Source organism: Numida meleagris, chromosome 6 (genome assembly GCF_002078875.1).
Source record: "Numida meleagris isolate 19003 breed g44 Domestic line chromosome 6, NumMel1.0, whole genome shotgun sequence".
NCBI classification, from domain to species: Eukaryota; Metazoa; Chordata; class Aves; order Galliformes; family Numididae; genus Numida; species Numida meleagris.
In genome coordinates this window covers 44642651-44665606 of record NC_034414.1, presented here as the reverse complement: position 1 = coordinate 44665606, position 22956 = coordinate 44642651, and the positions used below count along the sequence as shown (strand labels likewise).

General features: G+C 38.0%; 1 protein-coding gene across 4 annotated transcripts in view; it reads left to right on the top strand.

The window, feature by feature from the left end:
- EML5 (echinoderm microtubule associated protein like 5) overlaps positions 1236-22956 on the top strand; it is a 108221-nt gene continuing 86500 nt past the window's right edge. For 3 of the 4 annotated variants that reach the window (XR_002440404.1, XM_021402738.1, XM_021402737.1), the window contains exons 1-2: positions 4643-4856; positions 20766-20925. Coding sequence is in view for 2 of the 4 variants with exons in the window: in XM_021402738.1 (XP_021258413.1) it covers positions 4660-4856; positions 20766-20925 (357 nt within the window). In the remaining 2 variants the exon portion in view is untranslated. Of the gene's footprint in view, positions 1410-4642; positions 4857-20765; positions 20926-22956 lie in introns of those variants that run through there. The other variant, XM_021402739.1, reaches the window with a different exon arrangement.

Here is a 22956-nt window from a genome sequence, read left to right as displayed (position 1 = left end):
TATCTGTGACTATTTCTTGTATTTACTCCCAGCCTGTATTTCCTAGAATTTTCTGTGTTATGGAGAGAGGTGAAGAAATCAGTAACTGTTTTTCTGCACCATTTTCTTATCCTTAATTGGTTGCTTTGCTTCTTGATGATGTAGTAGACCTACTGATCATTTTCAAGGCTTCCTGCTTCTATTTTTAAAAAAATAATAATCTTACATCTCTTGTTAAAGGACTAGTAGCTTAGTCCTTTAAAATTCCATAACAGCTTGCATCTTATGTATTGGCTGATGTGGTATAAATTCTTATCAAAATTTTCCACTTTCTGAAGGAGAGTTAGCTCAGTGTTTTAAATTTTACCATGCTGTATTTTTATTTTTTTTTCCTTCTTACTTTTATCCAGTAGTAAACAGGCTTTTGTGATCCTTAGCTTATGCCTCGGTGCTATTAAATGGTAGCAGGTAATTCTCCTGACAGTCCTTAAGCACTTTCTCTCTTAAATAGGTTACTTAGTTTTGATAAATCTTATTTTCAGACATTGTGTTCCCATAACATTCTGAGACCTTTTTATTCCCCAAGGATGTTGAAACTAATGTTGTCACTGTTGCTCATCTGTCTCATATTTTATAATTACTACTTGAACCAGCTACTCTATATTACTTAGGACTTAACAGAGAATAATCTCTCATCTTGTACTCTGAAATTAGCTGTTCCAAGAGCATTTGTTTAAGAAATTACTTCTTTAAGCCTTGTTCCATTTAGTGGAAGAAGATGCATTTTGTAAATATAGTTACAATATACCAGTAAGTACATCTTATAATTATGTTGTGAGATATTAAAACGCCACTTATTTGATTTTATTTAGAGGAGTAATGCACTTGTGTCACTGTATACTAACAAAATTTAATGTGCAGTGATTTATCTGACATCATAGAAAAGATGTAAAACCTGTCATAGTCAGCTGAGGCAAAACACTACATTTCACTTATAAAATACCTTGTGGGAAGTGCATCAGATGTCTTATTTGCCTAAAAGCTAGTCCATATCCTAGTCTGTCGCCTCTAAGCTTGTGTGTTCCCACAGTGCGACCAGGCCGCGTAGGAAAGCGCACATCGAGCTCAGCACCACGGACAGCTCCGCTCAGAGCCCCGCGCGTTCTGTGCGTGACCGGAGGTGACATACGGCCAACAGGTGACACATGGACAGCGATCACGGGCTTCTAAGGGCCAGGCCACGCCGAGACTGTATAGCTGCAAAGAAAAAGAACGGAGAAGGATTAGTCTCAGAGGCCTGCTGGACGTGTGTAATGTATAGAAGAGCACAGCGCTGATGGAGGATGCTCATTCCTGAGGCTGCCTGGTACCTGTTGAGCTGGGGGAAGGTGGCTGGCTGGTAGATGCTGAAGGAGCTGTGTGTGTCTGAGGTGAGTGGGAGCAGTAGGCAGGGTACAGGAGAAGGAGTTGTGATGCTCCTGGCAAAAACAGGTGCCAAATGTGTAAAATTTCACTTGCACCCTTATGTATAGGCATAAGTTAGCTAACTATGCCTTCAAATAGTTTTTCTCTTGGAATTTTCTCTGAGGCATTTCCTTATCTGAGAGACAGCAGTCAATTCTGGAATAATCAAATGGAAATATTGGCTGTTTATGTGGTGTTGACCTGCAGCTGCTCCCTTGCATTGCATAAACATAGTTTTTCCAACTTCACTTTTGTGTTCTCCTAGTAATCACAGGAAATATGACCCAAAACTTACAGTTAGTAGCCAATGTCATTGCGTACTAAAGTTTCTTCCTGATTGCTTTTTTTTCTTTTCAGTTTTAGTCAGTAACAGTATTTTTGGAATGTGTGGCTGAAAACAGCCTTTTCACTTTCACTAAGTAACCAAATATTATCATTCCAATTTGAGTTATGAATAAGACATAAAGATTAGAATTTTAGCTCCATTGAAGTTAATACCACACAATTAGTATTGAACTCAATGGATCCAGAATTTCACTTCAAGTAATAAGCCAATAAAAGTGCATATTTATATACAGTGGCAGCAAGCACAGAGACAATTATGCATTTTTATCCATTCATGTTTAAATATTCAATAAATCTGCAGTAAGGATAAAATTAATATATTCTCTGTTCACAGCATGAAAATACTTCCACTTTCAAGAGCCGAAGTCAAAAATGTAACAAATGCTTTTGTCTGCTGATAATCAAACCAATTAACATATAAAAGCTTGTAACAATTTATATCAGTCACCATGTATGTTCAGTATTTTTCAAAATTACTGTCTCAACTGCTTCAGCTTATGAATGAATGAGTCTCGCAGTTGTAATTTCTTATATTTTCCTAAAAAATCTTACTAGAAATTTGACTAAATGTATATCAACATTCAAAACATTCTGTGAAATTTAAGAGGGAAAAATGCAATTCTGCTTTTTTAAGAAAAGTATTCATTATTTTTATTTTTCAAAAGAAAGCTCATTTATTTTACACAGAATAAAAGAATAAAGTCGTTATGGGCCTTTTTTTTTTTTTCCTGTAACCGCTTTTCCCATCAAGAGACCTGGGATAGCAACAGAGAACAGCCATGCAGAGTTAACATCAAATTAGGAAGATCATATTTTGTACTTCTAAAGTGAGCCAATGTTTCCAGCCTGTTTCTGTGACTAGTCCCCCATGTTGGGGAATTCTGAGAAATGGGCTACCCAAATTCCAAGGCGCTGTGGCTGTCTAGGAAGAAAATAGAAGGGAAAAGGAATGCTTTTGAATTTAATGAATGTCACATTTGCTTTATCTGTTGGTGAATGTATAGGACTTTTTCTTAAGATTTATTTCTTTCTTTGAAAAAAAATTAAATTTTTTCATGGAAGGGGGAGTTTCCTTGGCTGTATATTTGAGTCAAGTTTCAGGCTGCATGAATCTCTGTGCAGACTTCTGTTACGTGCTTTGTGTTGACTTCAGTGAACATGTGGGACTGAAATCTGCATCTGGTCCTGGTTTCATAATCCTTATTGTCAGTGCTTTAGATAAATACTGTCTCTTGGTGTTCTAGACTGTGAGAACGTGTTGACATAAAGATAAGTGACTGGAATTCTTAAATGCATGTTTTTACATGCCTTTTTAAAACAATGAAAGGAATATTACATTTACTCAGGAAAGGTTTAAAAGGAAAAACTTCCACTAATTAAAATGGAAATAGAGAAGCACGTAAAAATGTCTCCAACATGAAGAAACTCATCATGAGTTTCATGGGAAACATATCAGTATAACTGATAAAATAACAGAAGAGAAATAGAAGTGAAAGAAATGTAGATTTAGAAATAAATCCTGACATCCCACTAACACCTATGAAGGCAAATCTGTGCAGAAAACACTAGGAAAATGATTGGTTTTATTTTCAGTTATCAAACCAGGCTAGCTATCGGGGAATTTTTAGAACAGGTGTTCAACTTTGTAGAGCAGAGTTGTTTGTATGATCATGGAATGCACAGTTGGATGGCCAACTGCATCCTCTGAAGTTTGACAAAAGAGTGAGGGAGCATGTTCTCTGGACCAAAATTTTGGATATGGCGAGGGGTTCCCCTGCAAGGCTGTCTTATCCAGCACAGAGCAGTCACTCCTATCTGTAACACAGAGAAATGACAAAGTGAAAAAGACTGGATATAAGGAAGAAGTTTTTTTATGATGAGTGGTGAGGCTCAGGTTGCCCAGGGATGTGGTGGATTTCCTGTCCCTGGAAAGGTTCAAGGTCAGGCTGGATGGGGCTCTGAGCAACCTGACCTAGCTGTAGTTGTCCCTGTGCATTGCAGGGGAGTTGGACTAGATGGTCTCTAAGCATCCTTTCCAACTCAAACGAATCTACGATTCTATAAAATAGCAACTTTCTGGTGGCTTTGAGATCCATGGGTGAGAGATGGAGTGCTTTTCTTGCATAGATGAGGAAATTAAGGCATGGATGAGGGAGTAACTGTTGTGTGGTGCATGACACAGTCAGTGGGGTTAATTGCTAGTCATTAAAAATTACAGTTGACCTTTTCTTCATGGATAAGATTCAGGCAGCATGCTGGGCAAGCAGTGACAACGTGAGGCGACTGGTGAGAGCTGGGGGGTGGTGGGTTGGCCAGGAAAACAAGGCGGTAGGACGTTCGGGATGGAGGTGAAAAGCCAAAATCCAGCTGGGAAGGGGGAGAAGATAAAGATCCCAGCCAACAAAGACGAAAAGAAAAATTGGACATAAGATCTCACCAAAGCGTGAACCCTCTCAGCACGTCCTCGCGCCGCCATCTCCACCGCGCTTCCCCAAGCTCCGCGCGCCCCTTCCCGCCTCCCGCCGCGCAGGCCGCCCGGCCGCCTGACGGCGCTGCCCTCGGCGCAGGCGCAGGCCGGGGCGCGGGGGGGGGGCCGGAGCGGCGCCGCGCCGCGCCCTCGCTCCGCGTCCCGGGCGGTGTCTCAGTGCAGCCATGTCTGGCGGCGCGAGGCGGCGAGGCGGGCTCGGTCGGCGGCGCCCTCTGTGAGGCGGCGGCGGACGAGCGGCGGCGGCGGGCATTCATGTCGGCGGGCAGGGATTAGCGCGGCGGACTGCGAGCCGAGAGGAGGGGGCGGCCGACCTAGCCGTCTCCCCCTTCCCGCGGGGTCTCCGGTGGGAGAGAGCCGTACCTGGGTGGCGGGGGCGGGAGGACATGGCTGACCGGAGCGCGCCGAGCTGCCACCTGCGGCTGGAGTGGGTCTACGGTTACCGGGGTCACCAGTGCCGCAACAACCTCTACTACACGGCAGCCAAGGAGATCGTCTACTTCGTGGCTGGGGTCGGCGTGGTCTACAGCCCCCGGGAGCACCGGCAGAAATTCTACCTGGGGCACCAGGACGACATCATCAGGTACCGCCGCCGCGGGCACTCGCCCCGTCCTCCGGCCGCCCCGTGGCTCCACGCGTCCCCCCGCCGCCCGTCTCCTCCCGCGTCCGTCGGGGCAGGGATGGAGGCGGCTGAAGGACGGGCAGCGCGGCGCTGCCCCGCAGCTCGGCAGGCACGGCACGGCGGCGGCTCGCGGACCCGAGTTGTGCCTCGCTGTGTCCTAGCGCTGGGCCGAAAGTTGTGTGGGCGCCCGGGCGTCGGCAGGGCCCCGCTGGGTTCTGTCGGGAGAAGAGGCGGAAGCCTCGTGCTCTCCCCTCCGCGCGCTGTGGGGGTGGTTAATCTGCGGCAGCAGACCGCTGGCTCGCTGCTGCCAGGCGGTGGGTGCCTGCGGGATTAGCGGCCTGCCTGCAACTCGTGCAACTTTTGGGGTAATCTCGAGAGAGAGAGAGCAGCCTTTCTAGGAGAATCGAGGCTTCTGTAGATCGGCGATTCACTTGCAGTCGGAGTTATGAGATGCTGAAGTTCATAAAAAAAATAATTGAAAGCTAACGTTGCGGAGGAGATCTGCTGCTGCTGTTTTGTAAGTGTGTTTTCACTCCGGGGTGCTCTTGTGTGCTTGGTGGTGTTGTGAGACTGGTGAGAGAATGTGAGCAGTGTGAAGGGCAGATGTGAGCCTGAGTCATCAGCCCTTTCCAGTAGGTGTCATTGCGGATGGATTTTAAATTCCCATATCACTGCTTTTCCTGTTTGGGTAAGAGCAGCAACCAGTTTTGTCATTTACGGCACATTTGGTTTTCTTTGATAGTTGGTGCTCCAAATCATGCCTTCTGTATGTGTTACTCATGAGTAACAGGTAAGGCGTTACACAGTAGATGTTGTGTCTTTCATCCATTGTTTTACATGCACTGGAAAACTTGGCTGTAATGACCACTTTTTTCTCTATTTAAACCTTCTGCATGAAGAGTTTCAAGACTTTTGAAGTATGTCTGTGACAGACCCTTACAAGGTTGTCATGCCTGTAGTGTATTTGTCCATGGTGCTGAAAATATAGTGGAAAAAATTGGACAGCGTACCATTGTAGATTGCTCTACTTGAAGTGTTGAGTATTGAATCAGAAGTTTGGATCACTGTTATGTCTTTTAATGTTTTAACGTTCTCACCTTGTTCCAGTAAGGCATTCTTTAAGAATGCCTTAGCCGCTAATTATGTCAGGGGCTGCAGGAAATCCAGACCCACAACTTCCCATTCCAGCTAAGGAAGAAGTGGCTGATTACTGGCTATATTATAAAATCCAAGGTTGCCATAGTCAAGTATCTTAATACTGTGTATCCATGACTGTTTCTGTGTAACTGTTCCAGCAGTCCTTCTCGTGAGAACAGTGACAATGACTTTATGTGATTTCTTTTTATGGGATGTACTTAGAAGGAACCACGATCCAACATGCTGGAGTTTCTCCTGCTTTGACTTGTACTAATGTTGAGAGGAAATAATTTTAAATATTTTAAAGCATTTCAACTTTGCACAGAATTTTGCATGCTTCTTAAGTAGAAGTGTTAGTATGCTTAAGGAAGTATATTCTCTGTTTAGAGCTACCTGGCTATTTCTAATGGTAAGATTAGCCTTGCATTGATAGGTATTTCTCTTCTGTCTTTTCTGAAAAGCAGCATGGTACCATTTAAATGTAATCATCACATATTTTTCTTGACTAAACTTGGGTACCAAAACAGATTCTCAATTAAAAAAAAAACCATAGTAGAAAATTAAAGCGTTAATTAAAAAAAATATGAGAAAATGGGGGGGGGGGGGAAGTGGGATTATGTAATGCAATAATTAGTATTATTCAAGCTGAGTTATTGTATCAAAAAATTTTAATGTATTGTGTTTCAATTTGCTCAGCAAGTACCTCCTGAATGCCGAGACATTTCTGATGTTTCAGGAGAAGCAGGTAGAGGACTGATTGTCTTTTTGTGTGGAATCTCATTTGTGAATGCAGGTCTGATGTCTGAAAAACTTACATGTTTAAAGAATCAAACTACAGAGTAGAGCTCTGTAGCTAGAAGCAGTACAAGACTAAGCAGTATAGACTGCATGTACATGGTGATGTTATTAGTGCTCCTCGTTATGAGAATTTCTGCATCGTTAGCATGCTTTGAATGACATTCTAATTTTAAGCAGCAGTCAGGAAGAGAGGAATTGCAATTCTTAAGTCAGAGACCAGTTCTTTATCTTTAGTAATAGATAATAGTATTAGATGAATGGGCAGATAGAATTTTCCTGTTGAAAATTTCCTTTCTAAAACCTATAAACCCACAGTCAGATTTTTTTAACATGATTAAATGTTAAATTTATTTCCAATCTAATCTCAATTTTAATCACAATTTCACCTCTAGTGTCAGTGTAACTGTGACTACTGAAAAGAGGAGAGTTCAGTATTTGTATCTTAGTTCTATTGAATGATCTTTGTGCAGAAGAGAGTAATTAGAGTCACTTAGCGTCTCTTCTATTGGTCTTTGATTTTCTTTTTTTTTTTTTAAACTGAACAATTTCAGTTATTCAGCTTCAGTCTATTTCTAAAAGGACCTATCTTGCTTTCTGGTAATTTTTTATTATGTTTTTATTTTTTAATCTCTTCTGTGAATTACTTTCCAGAAATCAATCTGCTGTTTTGGAGGATAGAGAATATCATGTTTTTACTCTTGATTCTGTTGCTTTTTTTATGCATCAGCGCATAATCATCTTTTTTTGGTGAGATCCTCTCTGTATGTGGACACTTGTGTAAAATGTCACTTAACTGTGAAAGTACTTTTGGGAATGCTGGCAAATGATTTTTTTTTCTTGAAGGCATTTTATGTGAGGGGGTAGATCCACATGAAATCTCGCCTAACTTAATTCAGTAGCATTACCTGATGCCAGCAGCATAACTTGGTGAATGTCCATTGTGTTTGCAGAAGATAAGATCCAGCCTGGGCTGTGTGTATGTAGGAGATACTCATTTTGGAAAAACATGTGAGTAATCACTGCAAGGGTACTGATTCAAAGCGTAGGATTTCATAAACCGCAAAACTAGTTTATGAGTTATAGTTTGGAGTGCTTTGTAGTAGAGGAGGAAGAAACAATGTCTTGTTGCCTTCAAGTTAGATCTTTTCTTTGTTCTTTTTTCTTAATTTTAGTTGTTTAGAGAAACATGAGTTATTTAATGTAGATAGATTGTCCTTCCCTTATCTGAGAGACCGTAGAGAGATCATATTTAATCCTGGTCTGTATAGAGATTTCAGAAGATGTCTCTGTGGGGCATAATGTAAACTGAGGCTCATGTTGAGGCTCCTTATTTTTCTGAGACAGCTGACTTGTATTTCTCTTTCTGTGTGTCCTCAGATGGAAGTACCAAAACTCCATCCACTCTGACATGTAGTCTTTCTGGGCACTTTAATTCACACTGTCATCTTTTTATATGTCAGAATTTGGCTCAGTCTACAAGAGATTATCCTGCTTGCAATTCTGTGATCTTCCTCTTGTATACCAAGGCAGAATACTGTTGTTGTTTTTTTTTTTCCTAGCATCAGCATTTCTGCAGTTGTAGTGGAAATCAAAACCACTGCAGTCATGTCTGCTCCCTGGTGTTAGTACTGCCCACTAAACCAGTTTGAAGGAGATTTTTCTGTCAACTGTTGCACTCTCAAAGTTTGTCCAAATGTCAGTATCTTAGAAGCTGTTAGGCTCTTGTCAACTGCTTTTTGAGTCTGTTACCATTAAATGCTCTCCAAGAAGCAGGTCTGGGCTTCCTCAATAGCTCTCACTAGTGGTTTGTAAATGGAAATTCTAGCAGTGCAATGTTTAGTTTTGAATGATGCCTCTGGTCTTTTTCTCATCCTCTTTTTGTTAATGATTTTGATAAATACCTGTTGGGTTTCTGTGAAGATGCTATGTGTTCCCACCACTTCTTTGTACCCTATCATTCTGCCTCTGTTTTCTCCCTTCTCATTTTATGCATATCACTAGAAAACCCCAAGAAAAAAGAAAATTTGCTTTTTAAGAAAAAGAGCCAAACAGAAGATTTTGCAAGAATGTGTCGCAAAATCATCTAATGGTTTGGGTTGGAAGGAACCATAAAGATCATCTAGTTCTAACACCTCTGCCATGGACAGGGATACCTGCTACTAGAGGGAATAATGTAGTGAGAAGTTATTCTATTTTCCTCATTTCTAATCCTCCGGTAGATTGATTCTGTAAGATCTGTCCTAGTTCTTAAAAACGTCAGTTATGAATTCAAGTAATTGAAAGTTAGGGTATTTGCTGTCAGGTTTATTGTCTTGTTTTTGCCTACAATGAATAGTATATAAGTCTGATCTAACTCCAGATAGCAGTGGTTCTGGTGAAGAATTCTTTGGATACCACTGAACTGTATACAATCCAAATCTTACTTTTTAGAAGGGAAGCCTGTTGTTTATATATTTATTTGTGGAAATGTAAACACCTAAGTTATTTCAACAGTCATAGCCTTTAAAGAAGTCTGATCATCCCTCTTTGGTTCCTCAAATAAGACTACTGGAAGAAAACAGAAGTAAAAGCCATATTACAGTTATGCCTCAAATCTGAAATGTCTTTCACACAGAAACACGTCAAAATGTTGCTTATATTACAGGAGACCTATGAGGTGCGTACATTACTGGGGGTAGCCTTGGGAAGCCAGTCTTGTTCTGAAATGCCAAAGAGAGGCTATGGTGGGAATAACTCTGTGGACCAGGGTATTCTTGGGGCTGACTGGCTGGAAAGCAGCTTTGCATAAAAGGAGCTGGGGTTCTTGGTGGATACCAAGTTTGAACGTAAGTCAGTCAGCAAAGTGCTCTTGCTGCTAAGGAGGCTAACGTTATATTTGGCTGCATTAGGCAAGGCATTGCCAGCAGGCCAGGAGAGGTGATCCTTTGTTTCTACTCAGCTTTGGTGAGGCTGCACCTGAAGTGCAGTGAAGTGGTGAAATCACAAAATGCATGCAATTCCATCCCAGCAACTCAAATTGCTTAAACAGGTTAATTCACTAAGATAGTGCACTGCTTTGCCAATATGGCATTTTCCCTTTTGAATACAGTATTTTGAGGGACTGTTTTTTTTCCAGTATGTTTAGATTATCACCTTAAATATCACGTCTTTTTCATAGCTTAAGCTTATATGGTGCCATGCTTTTTCTGCTTATACTGAAGAGAAATTCATCTACTCTCACTTTGTCATCTCCAGATGTTCTTTAAGGGCATAATCTATTTATTTCCCACCATAAAAGAACTCCTGACTTGGTGGGATTTAAATTATGTCATAATTATACTAATCAGTCCTCCTGTGAGCTTCTAGCTCGGGTATCTTTTGACTGTCTTATCAGTCAAAATGACATTTCTTACAGCAGATGTAATTCCCATCACAGTGAATAAGATAGTCACTCTGATGTCCACTTCATCTCATGCCAAAGTCCCCAGTTAAGTTCTGTCCAGCTGTTCATGCTAAGTGCACTCAGACTGACAGGTGTGTGTAACTCTGGAGGGAAGATTTGTGTTCATATCTTAAACAATTGAAGGAGAGTGAGAGAGGAGAGAGAATGATCTGGTTTTTTTTGCTTGAGAAAAACAAGTTTTCTGAGTAGTTCTGATCTGTGTGGCAACGCTTGTGTTGTACCAGGCTAGCAGATATTGTGTGAAGGGGTAACTTTTGAATCTTTGGTACAAGTTGTTTGTTTGTTTGTTTGTTTTTGCTAAGAACTTTGTGTATTATTTTTTTAAAGTATCAATTGTGTTGATTAATCTGATGTAATGAAAATATTTTGGAAGTGCAGAATAAAACATTTACTGTTCATTTTTGAATGGGACTAGAATTTGCCTGTTTAATATACCTGCCTATCATTAAAAAAACTTTTTCTAGTTAAAACTACATAAATACAAATGTAAAAATTACCCAACCAAAAATGAATGTCTAAAGCATACCAGAAGTTGATTAAAGGTGATCTACACAGTAAGGAGCTACAGGCTTGCAAGCCTGCCTTCATGCATCATGCTTTTCATAGCCAGCAGTCACATCACCTTCTGATCTGATTCTGTCAGCACTCACAGGCAGGGTCAGATCAGGTCAATACTTAAATGAGAAAACATCTTGGTGCTGTAGGAAATTCTTTTATTGAATTGGTAGTTGGCTGTTTTTCTCAGAACTGATGCAGCAACATGAGGCTCTAGGACGACATGTCATGGAAGAGTAGGAAATACCACTAAAAGCTTAATAAAATTTGTTCATCAGCAATTTTTAAAAATTGGATGCAGAAATTTTGAGGTCTGCCCTATTTTTTTTTTTCATTTTTCCAAACTGCAGTACAAGCAATTATATTTCTGCTTACCTACTTTTTGGATGTTTAATTTCTTAGTTATCCTCTTAATGTAGATTGGAAAGTAGATTATGTACCTGGCTGATTTCATAATGGCATTATGAAGTTCTCTTATTATTATGTTTACAATGTAATTATGGTAGCGTACATGGTGATAGACAGTAGCTTTATATGTTTGAATAAAATAATTCTTTTGAGGGGGTAATGTGAAGTCAAATATTTGGGTTTTATTCAAAGCTCAAAGCTTTGATTAATACAATGAAATAAACTTCAGCTTTAAAAGTTGAGTTTGTTTTTTTTTCTGAGTGCCTTAGATTAAAACATATAGCATGCTATTCGGACATATCAAAATGAGAGTTTAGATTTTAGTGTAATTATTAACGTAACCACTGTACATTTTTTTTGAAAGCATACATAGCTTGAAACAAAAACGTAACAATTATATAATGTCCCCAGGTGTATAGAAAATGAAATCTAGTTTTGCAGTTGAGGCCTGTATTGACATAAAGCTAAAAGGATGGAGAACTTAGTTTTGCATTGTATGGTATCTCAGTGTTTGCTTTTGTTGTGTTTTTTTTTTTTTAATTCAAAATATAGTTTACTTGATTTTTGACGTTATTGTAATATCATTTACAGGATTAAGCTTTTGATTCAATACAGCACTTTTATCTGGTATCAAAGAAAATAAGATAATGTACTGCTTAGAAAAATGGCAAGGTTGTCTAGTCTGCATTGATAAGGATCAGTCATATGCTCAGTTAAAATTTAGAAATCTTTTCTTAAGCTACATTTAGATTTATAATGCTGTTACAGTAATATCAGTGATGTTTTTCACTCATACAGTAATTACTTGATTTGGAATAATCTGATGGTTTTGCTACTTTCATGTGGTAAACACAGTACAACTTAGCACTTGAAATAACTTCAAGGAACTTTATAATTTTGATTTTCTTCTAAGTTATGTGGCAGAGTGTAAAAGTTCCCCAGGCTGTCTTAATAATGTAGATGAATGCTCAGGGTAGACTCTTATCAAATTCTCTTCAAAATGAGTACAGTCAAGATTTTCGACACAGTGAGATTCTGTTGTGAATGTCATCTGCTTTAGACAGAATTTCCCTTGGAGCATTAGGGAGCAATTATGAGATGTTGCAGGTATGTGTAACTTCCTTGTGTTAGGGCTCAGGTTACTCTTGTTACTCCAGTGGCTAAAAAGACTTTCCAGCATTGCTGTTTGTAGTATTGTTGTAGCTACTACGAGTATTTTGAAGGGTAGCATCTATTTATGTTGAATTGCTTGGTTTACACCAAGAAGCTCAGAATCAGAAGCAAGATTGCCTTAACACTTCGTAGAGAAATATCGAATATTTAAGCCAGGCTTTTATTGAATCTATCAGTCAGATGTTGCAGAAGATAGAAATCACAAAGAATTCCAATTTGTACTCTAATAAATCCCTGGAACTTCTCTAGTGTTGACCACCTTTACTTTCATTTCAAGTTTTTATCTTTCTGCTTCAATTTACTGTTAGATCATGAAAATAGCAAAAGTTATTTCATTATTACTATGAAATAGGACAAATCGTGTTATTCATTAGTAGCCCATACCTGCTTTTAGCAAATCAGTCTTACAGCCATCTTCATCTGTTTGTAAACTTGAAGAAAATATATCTTTTGAGGACCACATCCTGACACTTCTATTATTTTTCTGATAGATGATGTATTCCATTTCTCTGCTACCTTTAAGGCAACATTTCTTTGACTCTTTCTATTAGAAAAGTTTCCCCTTCCCCCCCATCCCGTGGTATTTTAACTAGCTGCTAAAGAGTATCTGTATTATTAAATCTCCATAGAAATTTTTGATCTGTTCTGCAGAGTGACTTTCCTTGGCCTAGCTGAAAAAGACTTTCTGTTGATTGGAAATCCTCAAAGCTGTTGAAAGTGTTCCTGGTAGACTCCTTTTCATTCAAATAGGATCTGTAAGATGGTGCCTGATGCCTATCCTCCTACCAAAGCCCTGAGTATTCAGATACTACTTCAGAAGATGTGGGAGACAATCCTTCCAACCAGTTTTTCTCAATTTCATGTCAGTGCTTGATCTTTCAACCTTCTTCATGGGAATTCTTAGTTGTAGTACCTATTACTTTGGTCTTCAGGCAGAATGGATTAAGGTCTGTATCTGTATACCCAGATAGTCTGGTTCTTTTGCTTTATAAACACACTTCCACTCATTTCAGTCAAGAAATACGCTGCTTTAACTCCCATCCTAATGATGTCCAGGTTTATATTGCTTAAATATTCACATGGTCATCTTTGTCAGATATTTTGAGGAGTTTTAAAATGTTATTTTTAAAAAGTGTTGAATAAACTTTCCTTTTATGGACAACTTGGATGTTTTTATACACACCTTATATTATTTAAGATAATGTTTGGAGTTCATTGTCTAAGAAAAAAAAAGAATACTGAACTAGGATTTAAATGGGTGGGAAAAGGTTTATTTGCTCTAAAGCAGTACTGATAAATTAGTTAAAATTATCAAAACAAAGGAAGAAAGCATGGATTAATTAATGAGCAATATTACTTAGAGAGGATTAGTCTATGTGCTAGTGTACTATATACCTATGTTCGCTAGGTATGTACAAAGCTGATATTCACATCATTGAATTTGCCTAAATACATCTCAGTGAAGATAACTTGGTGATGGTATTCGCTTCACAACAAAGATATATGGCATTGTATTTCTTCTGTGAACAATGTTTAAACTTTATTTCAAATCGGCAGGCTAACTTGAAATTTCCTCTGGCCCCGAAGAAACAGGAGGAACATGTCTAAAGAGTTAAGTGCCTGAATTTTGGAGAGAATAATGTCATTTTAAACAAAATGATTGACTTATAGGTACCACAAGTGGTACTTCCACTAGTGATTTAGCCACATCTGTGACAGATTTAATTCTAGGAAATATTTCCGCTAATATTGTGTAATAGGATAGATTACAATTTGAACTTTCCTTATCTTTGTACAAGGGTATATTGATATGTGACATACATCTATATGTCAATAAAAAGTTCAATTCAGTTGAGTAATTCAACTAAAAAGAAGACAAACGAAACTGAGGCAAAGGACCAGACCTAACAGTGAAAGGACCAGACAAAAAAGGTTTTTTAGGTCTGGTCCAGGCAAAGGACCAGACCTAAAAAATAGTTTAGAGATAGTGCTCATAGTTCACGTAAAGTCATTGTGTCATGTCCAGCTCATGCTTTTCAGTCCTGATTGAATATTGTATTTTTTCTTTACTGGAATTGGAGAATGAAGCTTGTGGATATGGTGCACAGTTTTTTAATGATGCTCTAAAAGACTAGGTGGAAAAGAATTTTTACTGCTTCTTTGTTCTATTTATATGGTACATTTTTCTGAATAAATCTGGTTGGATGTAATGTTATAAAAATAGCAACTCTTCAATTTTATAAATTATAGGGTAACATTTAATAATAATAAAGAAAAAGCTCCTGAAATATCACTGTGGTGTAGATATGTGCAAACAGTATGTGTGCATACACACACACACACCCCTGTATGTCTCCATTTTAACAAGGCAGAATGCATGCAGAAGGAGTGGGTTAATTCTATGTTTTGGTTAGCTGACAGCTCTGTGGACCTGCTCCTGACTTTTAGAACTGTGTTAATCCTTGTTCCCTGCTTATAAATCCCTTCACAAGAGCTAGCAAGGTGAATGATGCTTTATCTTAGATATAGACAAGGCATCTGACAGCGTCTAGAGATTACCTGAAGGTTTCTGGTGGTGAATATGACATTTCAAGCTAGATTTTTCTTCAACAGTACTTAAAGAAATAACATAAAAAAAAATTGAAGAACTGATAAATTTTTGACTTGGTGTTTGTTTGTTTGTTTGTTTGTTTGTTTGTTTGTTTGTTTTTAGATCAAGGTTGCATTTTTAGATGCTTGCATTTTCATTTACATGTTTCTTCTTTACTTAACACTTTATTAATTGCTGCTTTTTCTAACAGAAATTAATGACATAAAATGAATAACCTATGAAACGTTATTCAATGCTACCTTCATTTATAAATAACTCTAATTTTATGTTTTGCAGGTTACAACATATGCTTATGATAATTGGTGTACTTTACTACCTTACTGGGAATACATAACTGCATCATTATACTTGAGATAAACATAATTTTAGAGCAGAATACTTGCATTTTCTTGAAAGTATTGCCCTTGAATGCTATTCATCTGTTTTCTCCTTTGAAGTGTTTTTTAGTAATGATATTAGTGAGTCCAGATATGCAACAGTTTTTATTGTCTATCAAGTACACATTGACCTATGGATTCTTTCAGTATTGCATTTACCCATGCTTTCCTGTTCTTTTATGCTTCTGATACCTGTTGTCTTTTTGTTTGTTTTAGAAAACTGTTTAGCTGTTGTATGTCTGTGCTGTTTCTTAAGTGGTTAACTAGACAGAAAGCAAAATGAGAATTTCGAGTACTTTCTTCAGAGCATTCTGAGCTCTGTCCAGTTTGTCTAACTAGTTAGTTTCGGGTGTTCTTGCAACTTAAGTGATGCCCTGTCTCATTTTACGTTAATGCACATGAAATTAGATGCAGAGATGGTAAATTCCAGACAAGGTGGCTTTATTTTCTGTAGGAGTATAATGGGGACTAATGCCTGCAGGCATCTGCAGGAACTGGCATTTAGTTCTAAGAATCTTTTTCCTCAGATTTTGTATCTTTTGGCTTGGAAACTTTGCATCAGTGTTGCTGCACTCATTGTCTAACTCTTTGAAGATCGTCTTGTCTTTTTGTTCTCTTCTGCTGAGTTTTGGAGCAGATAAAAAGCTAAAGGTTTTTGTCAGATTTTATAAGTTGCTTATAAACAAGCCTTTAGATAAAGGAAATGTAATATTGGTTCCACCACAAAGTATGTTAATGTCTAGTTGAGCCTATAAATGGCAACCCAGCATCAGTGGGATGAGCATTTCGTGTGAAATAGATGCTTTTCCGTACTACTTTGTTGCGGCTGGGAATAATCAGTGTACAGTTTTAGCCTGTCCATTTGCTTTGTACTCCTGTCCTCAGTACAGACTCTTACTTTGAAGCTGTATGCTTGTACAATTCAAGGAATCTTCTAAAAGCTATTTATGATACTGTTGGTGCTCTGACAACAAGTATATAGCAGGCCTAGGAATGATGCTTCACAATGAGTGCTGGTCTGTTTTTCTTATGGGAAATAAGCTTGCCTAGATTTGATCTATTTAAAGTTTGATGAGAAATGTTTGTTGCTTACATCTCTTACTGCTATAATGACTTCAGCAGTATGACATAAATGGTTTGTAGTTTCTCCTGTCATACTTTCTGGGGAAATATGGATAAGTGGCAGCAAATAAGAGAATATACACAACTGTATATATGAAATGTCTTGAAATGTACGATGAAAATATTTTCCTCTATCTACTTGTAGAAACAATTTCACACTTGAAATTAACTTTTCTTTAACAGATATCTGAGATGCTGTTATTTTACTGCAGCGTTCTTTTTTACTGGTGCCCTAGTTTTATGAAGCTCATGTAGTCATGTGAATATGCTCTTGGATTTTCATCCAATATTGTTGCTAAGGAAACATCATCTTTTATATTGTATCCTTGTCTGCAGCTTGTCTGTATTAATCAATGCTTGTTAATGCTCAGCATGAAACAAGAGAAGAGGGAAAAAACTTGATTTGTTTTATAATAAAGTAGTTGGGGTCTATTCTTCAAGGTGTCCCTTTCCCTTACAAACCTCATACAGACTGGAGAGTCACATCTATGTCTCTGCTGTCATCCCAGACAGACATAGTATCAACAGGTTCTGTACATTTCGTTAAGAGGATGTCATTAATAATTAACAGTGTTGATCTAATAGAAATATTATACAGTGTGTGGATCTGCTCAAAGTGGTGAGGAATGCTGAGGTGAGAAAGGACCTTTTTGTTTAAACTATAAAAGAGGAGCTTGAATGCGTTGATTGAGAAACTTGCCTCTCTTCAGTATACTGTTACAACTGTAGTACTGTACTTCTTTCTGCTTTGAATATCTGTCTAGAAAAAGGCATGTCAGAGATATCAGTGCAACTCTGTTCTCAACAGATCTGGCTATTCAGTTTTATAACAACAGTGACAGGCAGATTTTTGGATTTTCCACTTCTTAGCTATTTTTGGAAGTATCAAATGTTATAGTGAATTTCAAAATTAATTTGACTAAGCAGTTTGTTAGCCTGATTCCTGTTTTATTTCATGGTTGCATTTGACTTTTGAACATTTTCCTTTAGATCAGTTTTATTGGATGCTATGCTGACACTAACATCTGTTCTGGAAAATCCAGGTCAGAAAGGCCAGAGGTAAGCAGGAAGGCCTGAAGAACTTAGTTTGTTCAGAATATTTGTTTCCTTTTTTGGGCAAGCAGTGATACTCATCAGCTTAGTCATCCCTCTATGACAACAGAAGAAATCAGGCAGTATTTTACAGTTTATCTGTGTAGGCAAGATGCAAGCACGGTTTCTGTAGTCTAACCTGGAGAGCATATCCCAACTTTTGTTATCAAGATGGTAAAAGGAACATGACTTCTTTCCTTCTGATTGCAGAGCTTCTCATTTGCACTAAGCATTCTCCTACCCCTCCATGGGAGAGAGGAGAAACAAAAACCAAGAAAATCCTTTGTGAGAAGTCAAGGTACTGAAGTCCATTGAGCCTACATCAGCAGCTTTGGCAGCTGTCTTAAGAGCCAAACCGAAGTAGTTTTCTGCCTTTTCTTGGGGGCTGACTGATGACTAGGAAACAACTGCTTCAATAGCTGGAGTGGTGTAGCTGCGCACCTCTGTAGAGGTGTCTTGGAGATCTGCACTGGGGATATCCAGGGAGAACGTGCACTCATTTTTTTTTTTTCATGTTAACTGCATCATATCCATGAGTGAAATAGTCACTGGATAGCAGAGGTTTATGTAATCCCTTACCAGGCACATGTTCTAGTTATATTTTTTTCTTTCTGGAGTAATGAGCTGTAAACAGTGCATTGGTCAGCGCTGTCTTAATAATGAACATTCCTGAATGTGTTAGTACTATAAATGCATTTCATTGGGAGGCTGTGCCAAGGTAAGATAGATTTGATATTTATTGCTATGTCTGCAAGGATTGTTCAATCACTCATAGTCCAAAAAAAGAACTGGTAAGGACCTTCAGATCTCTTAAGACTTGGGTCTAATCTTTCTGCTTCGAGCGGAACTCTGAATTTCAGATCCGGTACTCTACATAGGGCAGTTTGTGCATGTGTGTGTGTACCTAGAGTGACTCCTGAGTGTTTTTTGAACAGAGGTTCTATCAAAATTGCAGCTGTGGAATGGGGACCTTAGTCTGATCATCCCTTCTAGTATTTCTGTGTTCCAATGATTCACTTGTATGATGTGTTAATAGCGGTTCTAATTATAGGACTGAAAAGTCCTGACGTCAAGTTTCATGAATCAGTCATAAGACTACTGTATTTTTATTCTCATAGTTTGCCTCTCTTTCTCTCTCTTTTTTTTTTCTTACTTAGTCTTTTCAGTTCTGTCCCTTCTTGAATTTCTTTATTGTCCATCTTATTCTCGCCCTCTTCACAGTGTCTTTGTAGAAATTAGATCGTTTCAAATGCAACATTTTCTCGCCCTCCAGATGCTCTTCCTATTTCCCCGCATGTACACCATCTGCCTGAATGTGTTCTGGGAGTTGTGCAGGTGTTGGCCAGGATTAGGTGGCAGAACTGAAGTGAAATGTGATAAGTTTTGCTTGCCAGTTCCTTTCTGCATTGCTTTTTAATTATGAATTTACTCTGCCAAATAAAGAAGGAAGCAAAGAGGAGTAGCTAGAAGAAATAGAAGAGAAGTAAATTGAGGAAACGTTGGTTCCTTGATCCTAGTACTGAAGATAGAAGGTCTACCGAAGATAGAGGTCTAGTGGCTGGCAACCCTGCACACAGCAGGGGGGTTGAAACTAGATGATCATTATGGTCCTTTTCAACCCAGGCCATTTTATGATTCTACGATTCTATGATAATGCAGAATAGCAAGGAAGAGGAGTTCCCAAAGAAATGTTTCAAAGTCCACAGTCTTTCCATCTTTTGTGGAAGCTGTGAAGATTAAAGGGTTCCTCTCTCTTAGTGTTCTGCTTGTGGAATTTTTCAAGCAGTGACAACTATCTGGAATGCTATATTAAAATAGAAAAAAATACAAAAGAACAGTGCATGGGGCAGCATGACCTCATGAATATTAAGCAGCTTCTAACGCTGTTGTCTCTTGCTCTTTTTATGTGTAGAAAATGAATGTATCTTTAGAATTCAGCCTTCTGATCATTTCCTGATAAACTTTATCCTGGCTATTTCTAATACATGTATAGACTTCCCTTGCCTCCACCCTTTGAACTTCGTTTAACAAAATCAAAGTTCAGATGTCAGATCTTACTTGAGCAATGTGCTCAATCTTCCTGTTTTCCATGTAATTCTGAGAAAATAAAAACATATGTTGTTAGTGATTCTCTCCAGCAGTCTCCAAGGATCATTCCTCTGATTAGTCAGTAAGGGGAGGAAATTTTTTTAACCAAATTAAATAGCTGACTTTTGACAGTATATCTTCCTGACTCATGTATGATATTTTTCAGATCACTTTGGCCTACTCTATCTAGATTGTTTAGAATCTCATCGAGTAGCGTAGATGATTTTCTATTGCAGTATGCTCTTACTTTTTTTTAATGAAGTATTAATCAACAGATGTCACATCCACCCCTGCAGCTTGCTTACATAAGCAAAACGCAGAACAGTCTTGCTGACTATCATGCTTTCATGATCCCTAATTTTACAACACAGTTATGAAGATGCTGTGTAGACTTCGGAAGTTTCTGAACTCTAAGAAAATTCTCAGCAGTGTTGGCAATGTGAAAAGTTAACAGTTATTCAAAGTGAACTACTCCCAACTGTTCTGTTTCAGTTTAGTCACCTGAAGTCTATTCTGGTTGTAACGTCTAGTTTCAGCTTTGGCTTTGTTGTACAATCACTTGAGGGGTATCCTAAGAAGGCTATTCAATCCTCTCCTATTAAAAAAAAAAACAAACCAAAAACAAAAACAAAAAACCATCAAAGAGTATGCAGAATTGAATAGTTCTAGGTATGCTTATATCTCCATTGATGATAGGTGTGTTGATAGAGTAACACTAACTCTTTTTTTTTGTCTTTCCTTAGTATTTTTAATTATTAAGAAAGGTAGAGAAAGGGAAAAGAGGTATTTTTTAGTGTATGAAAATCTGACTTAAATTAATAAGCTGAGAATTTTAGAACAGAAGATTAATGACTTCTGAAATTAGTTTAATTGGAGAAATCCTTAAAGGCTCAAATTGAAAAAAAGGTGGTGTTGTGATCTTCAAGAAAGGAAATTTTACAGTAATTGTGGCATCTGGAACAAAATTGTTTAGTATCTACTACTACTAATGGAAAAATATTAATGCAGCCAACTAGGCAAATGTAGAAGTTTTATGCAAAAATATTTTATATTTTTTTTGTTGGCAGCCTTGCTTTGCATCCTGAACGTGTGTTGGTGGCAACAGGTCAAGTTGGAAAGGAACCATATATCTGCGTATGGGACTCATACACTGTGCAAACTGTATCTGTTCTGAAGGATGTTCATACACATGGTATAGCTTGCTTGGCCTTTGATTTAGATGGTCAGGTATGTAATTTTTGTTTTTTTCCAAACACTCAAGAAACTGCGTCTGTGGGAGGTGTTGTATTGCTGGAGAAACCAGTGCTTACCCTTATTAAGATGACACCAGATGGTGCTCTATTGATCATAGAGGAATGCCCAGTTGTAACATTTTTTCTGATAAAACATACTGGTATTGTTATAGGGAGGCTTTGAGGTTTTTTCAGAGTGATCTACAGGTTTTATCATTTTTATTTCTCACTATTTACAGCTTTCCAGAGTCAATATCTTTCTACAACATTTCTGGTTGACAGTGACATCTTTTCTATTTGTTATTCTTGCTAGGGTAAAGTTGTCACTTTCTCACTTGAACAGCATTAATAATTTGAGATCAAAATTTACCAGATTGTTTTGTTGATGTCCCATAACTCTTTCTTAGAATGCAATTATGTGTTCCCTGTGTACATAGGGGAGGTATGAATGTAGATCTGTGATCTGTTCTGGGTGCACTGAAAACTGATTTTGTGTTTAAAGCCATAAATTGTTGGAATTTAGATTGTCTGCTTTTCTCAGTGTTTCCATATGATCACCTTTTTTTCCTGGCATTTGTTAAAATGTCATGGTCTTAAGCCTAGTTATAGGTTTTTTGATATCTGAATCTCCAGAATTATCTCCCTGTGGAAAAATTTACATTTTCAAAATAAGTTTTTTTACATCTTCCCTATCCTTTTAAATCTAGATTTGTCAGAGTGCAGTTCTCTGTGATGAGGTTCTTCTAGAAACTCCCCACAAGGAGCATTTGATGTTTGATAGCATGTGTAATTATTTTATATATTTGACATTAAATGAGATTTTGATTTAGTGGAATGATACAGCAAGGTACTGAAATCACAACATAAGCGTAATGTAGCAATTGTAATATACAGATGAATCACATTCAAAACATGATTCATGTTACCAGTCTTAAATGCTTGCTGTCACAATAGTGACCATCTCCATTTGCCAGGAAGGAACAGCTAGACAGAAGCCAGCTCAAGCCTGTTGCTCTCTTCAAAGTTTGTTTTATTAGTTGTCCAGTTTTTACACTTTTGTTGGACAGTGTATACACTCCACTCCTGCTTGTCTGGGTATTTTAGGAAGACATTCTTTGTTAGCCTGCTGTCTCACATTGATGCAGCTGTCTCAGCTAAAACCATGGTTGCTCTTCAGTTTCTGTGGTGTTGAGATAAGTTCTGTTTTCTCTGCAATAAATTTTTCTGTAAGTTCATTAGTATTTTGACCTTCCCATCTGAGCTCTCCATTGTGGAGGTATACTGGTTGGCAACAAGATTTTCTAGGAGAACCAAAAGCACCATGTGATCACTCTCTTTGAAAAACAAAAGTGTCAGCCATTGTAGGACATCATCCAATTTTTGAGGGGATTGCTGTGTATCAATTACAGAGCTAGTTTACTTTCATACTTCTCCTTGTGCAGTTGGGCTGGAATTGACCTTTTTAGAAGGATAGCTGGAATTGAAACTGATGTTCCTTTCAAAAATGTTTTCAAAGATAGAATAGATGGAATTCAGAGTACCTGAAAAATTGAAGTTTGCATTAATAATTGGGGAGCCTGAAGATCACTTGTATTTAACTTTTTTCTTTTTTTTTTCTTTTAATTCCCGTGATTTTGGAGCCTTACAGATTGTAAAGAAATTATGTTATTGGAAATAGGTTTCTGTTTTTGTAAAAATTTTGCTTACATTTGTTGTTTGCTTTTGCTTGTTATAAGGTCAATTTTATAATCTGCATTAAAAAATTGAAATTAAATTTGTCTTGAGTGTGTGTAAGTATTAGCTTGTCCAAAAGATTTGCGAAGGTTTTATCTGTCAATCAAGATGTCACAGTGCCTGCATAAACTCAAAAAAAGATTTCAGTTCCTTTAAAATGTAAAAAAAAAAAAAAAAAAAAATCACCCAGGTTAATTTTGTCTGGTCTTCAGTACTGTTAGAGTTGGTATAGCAAAAATAAGATTTTTCACTGAGTAACAAGTGTAGTAGAAGTGGGCTGAAAACTGGTATG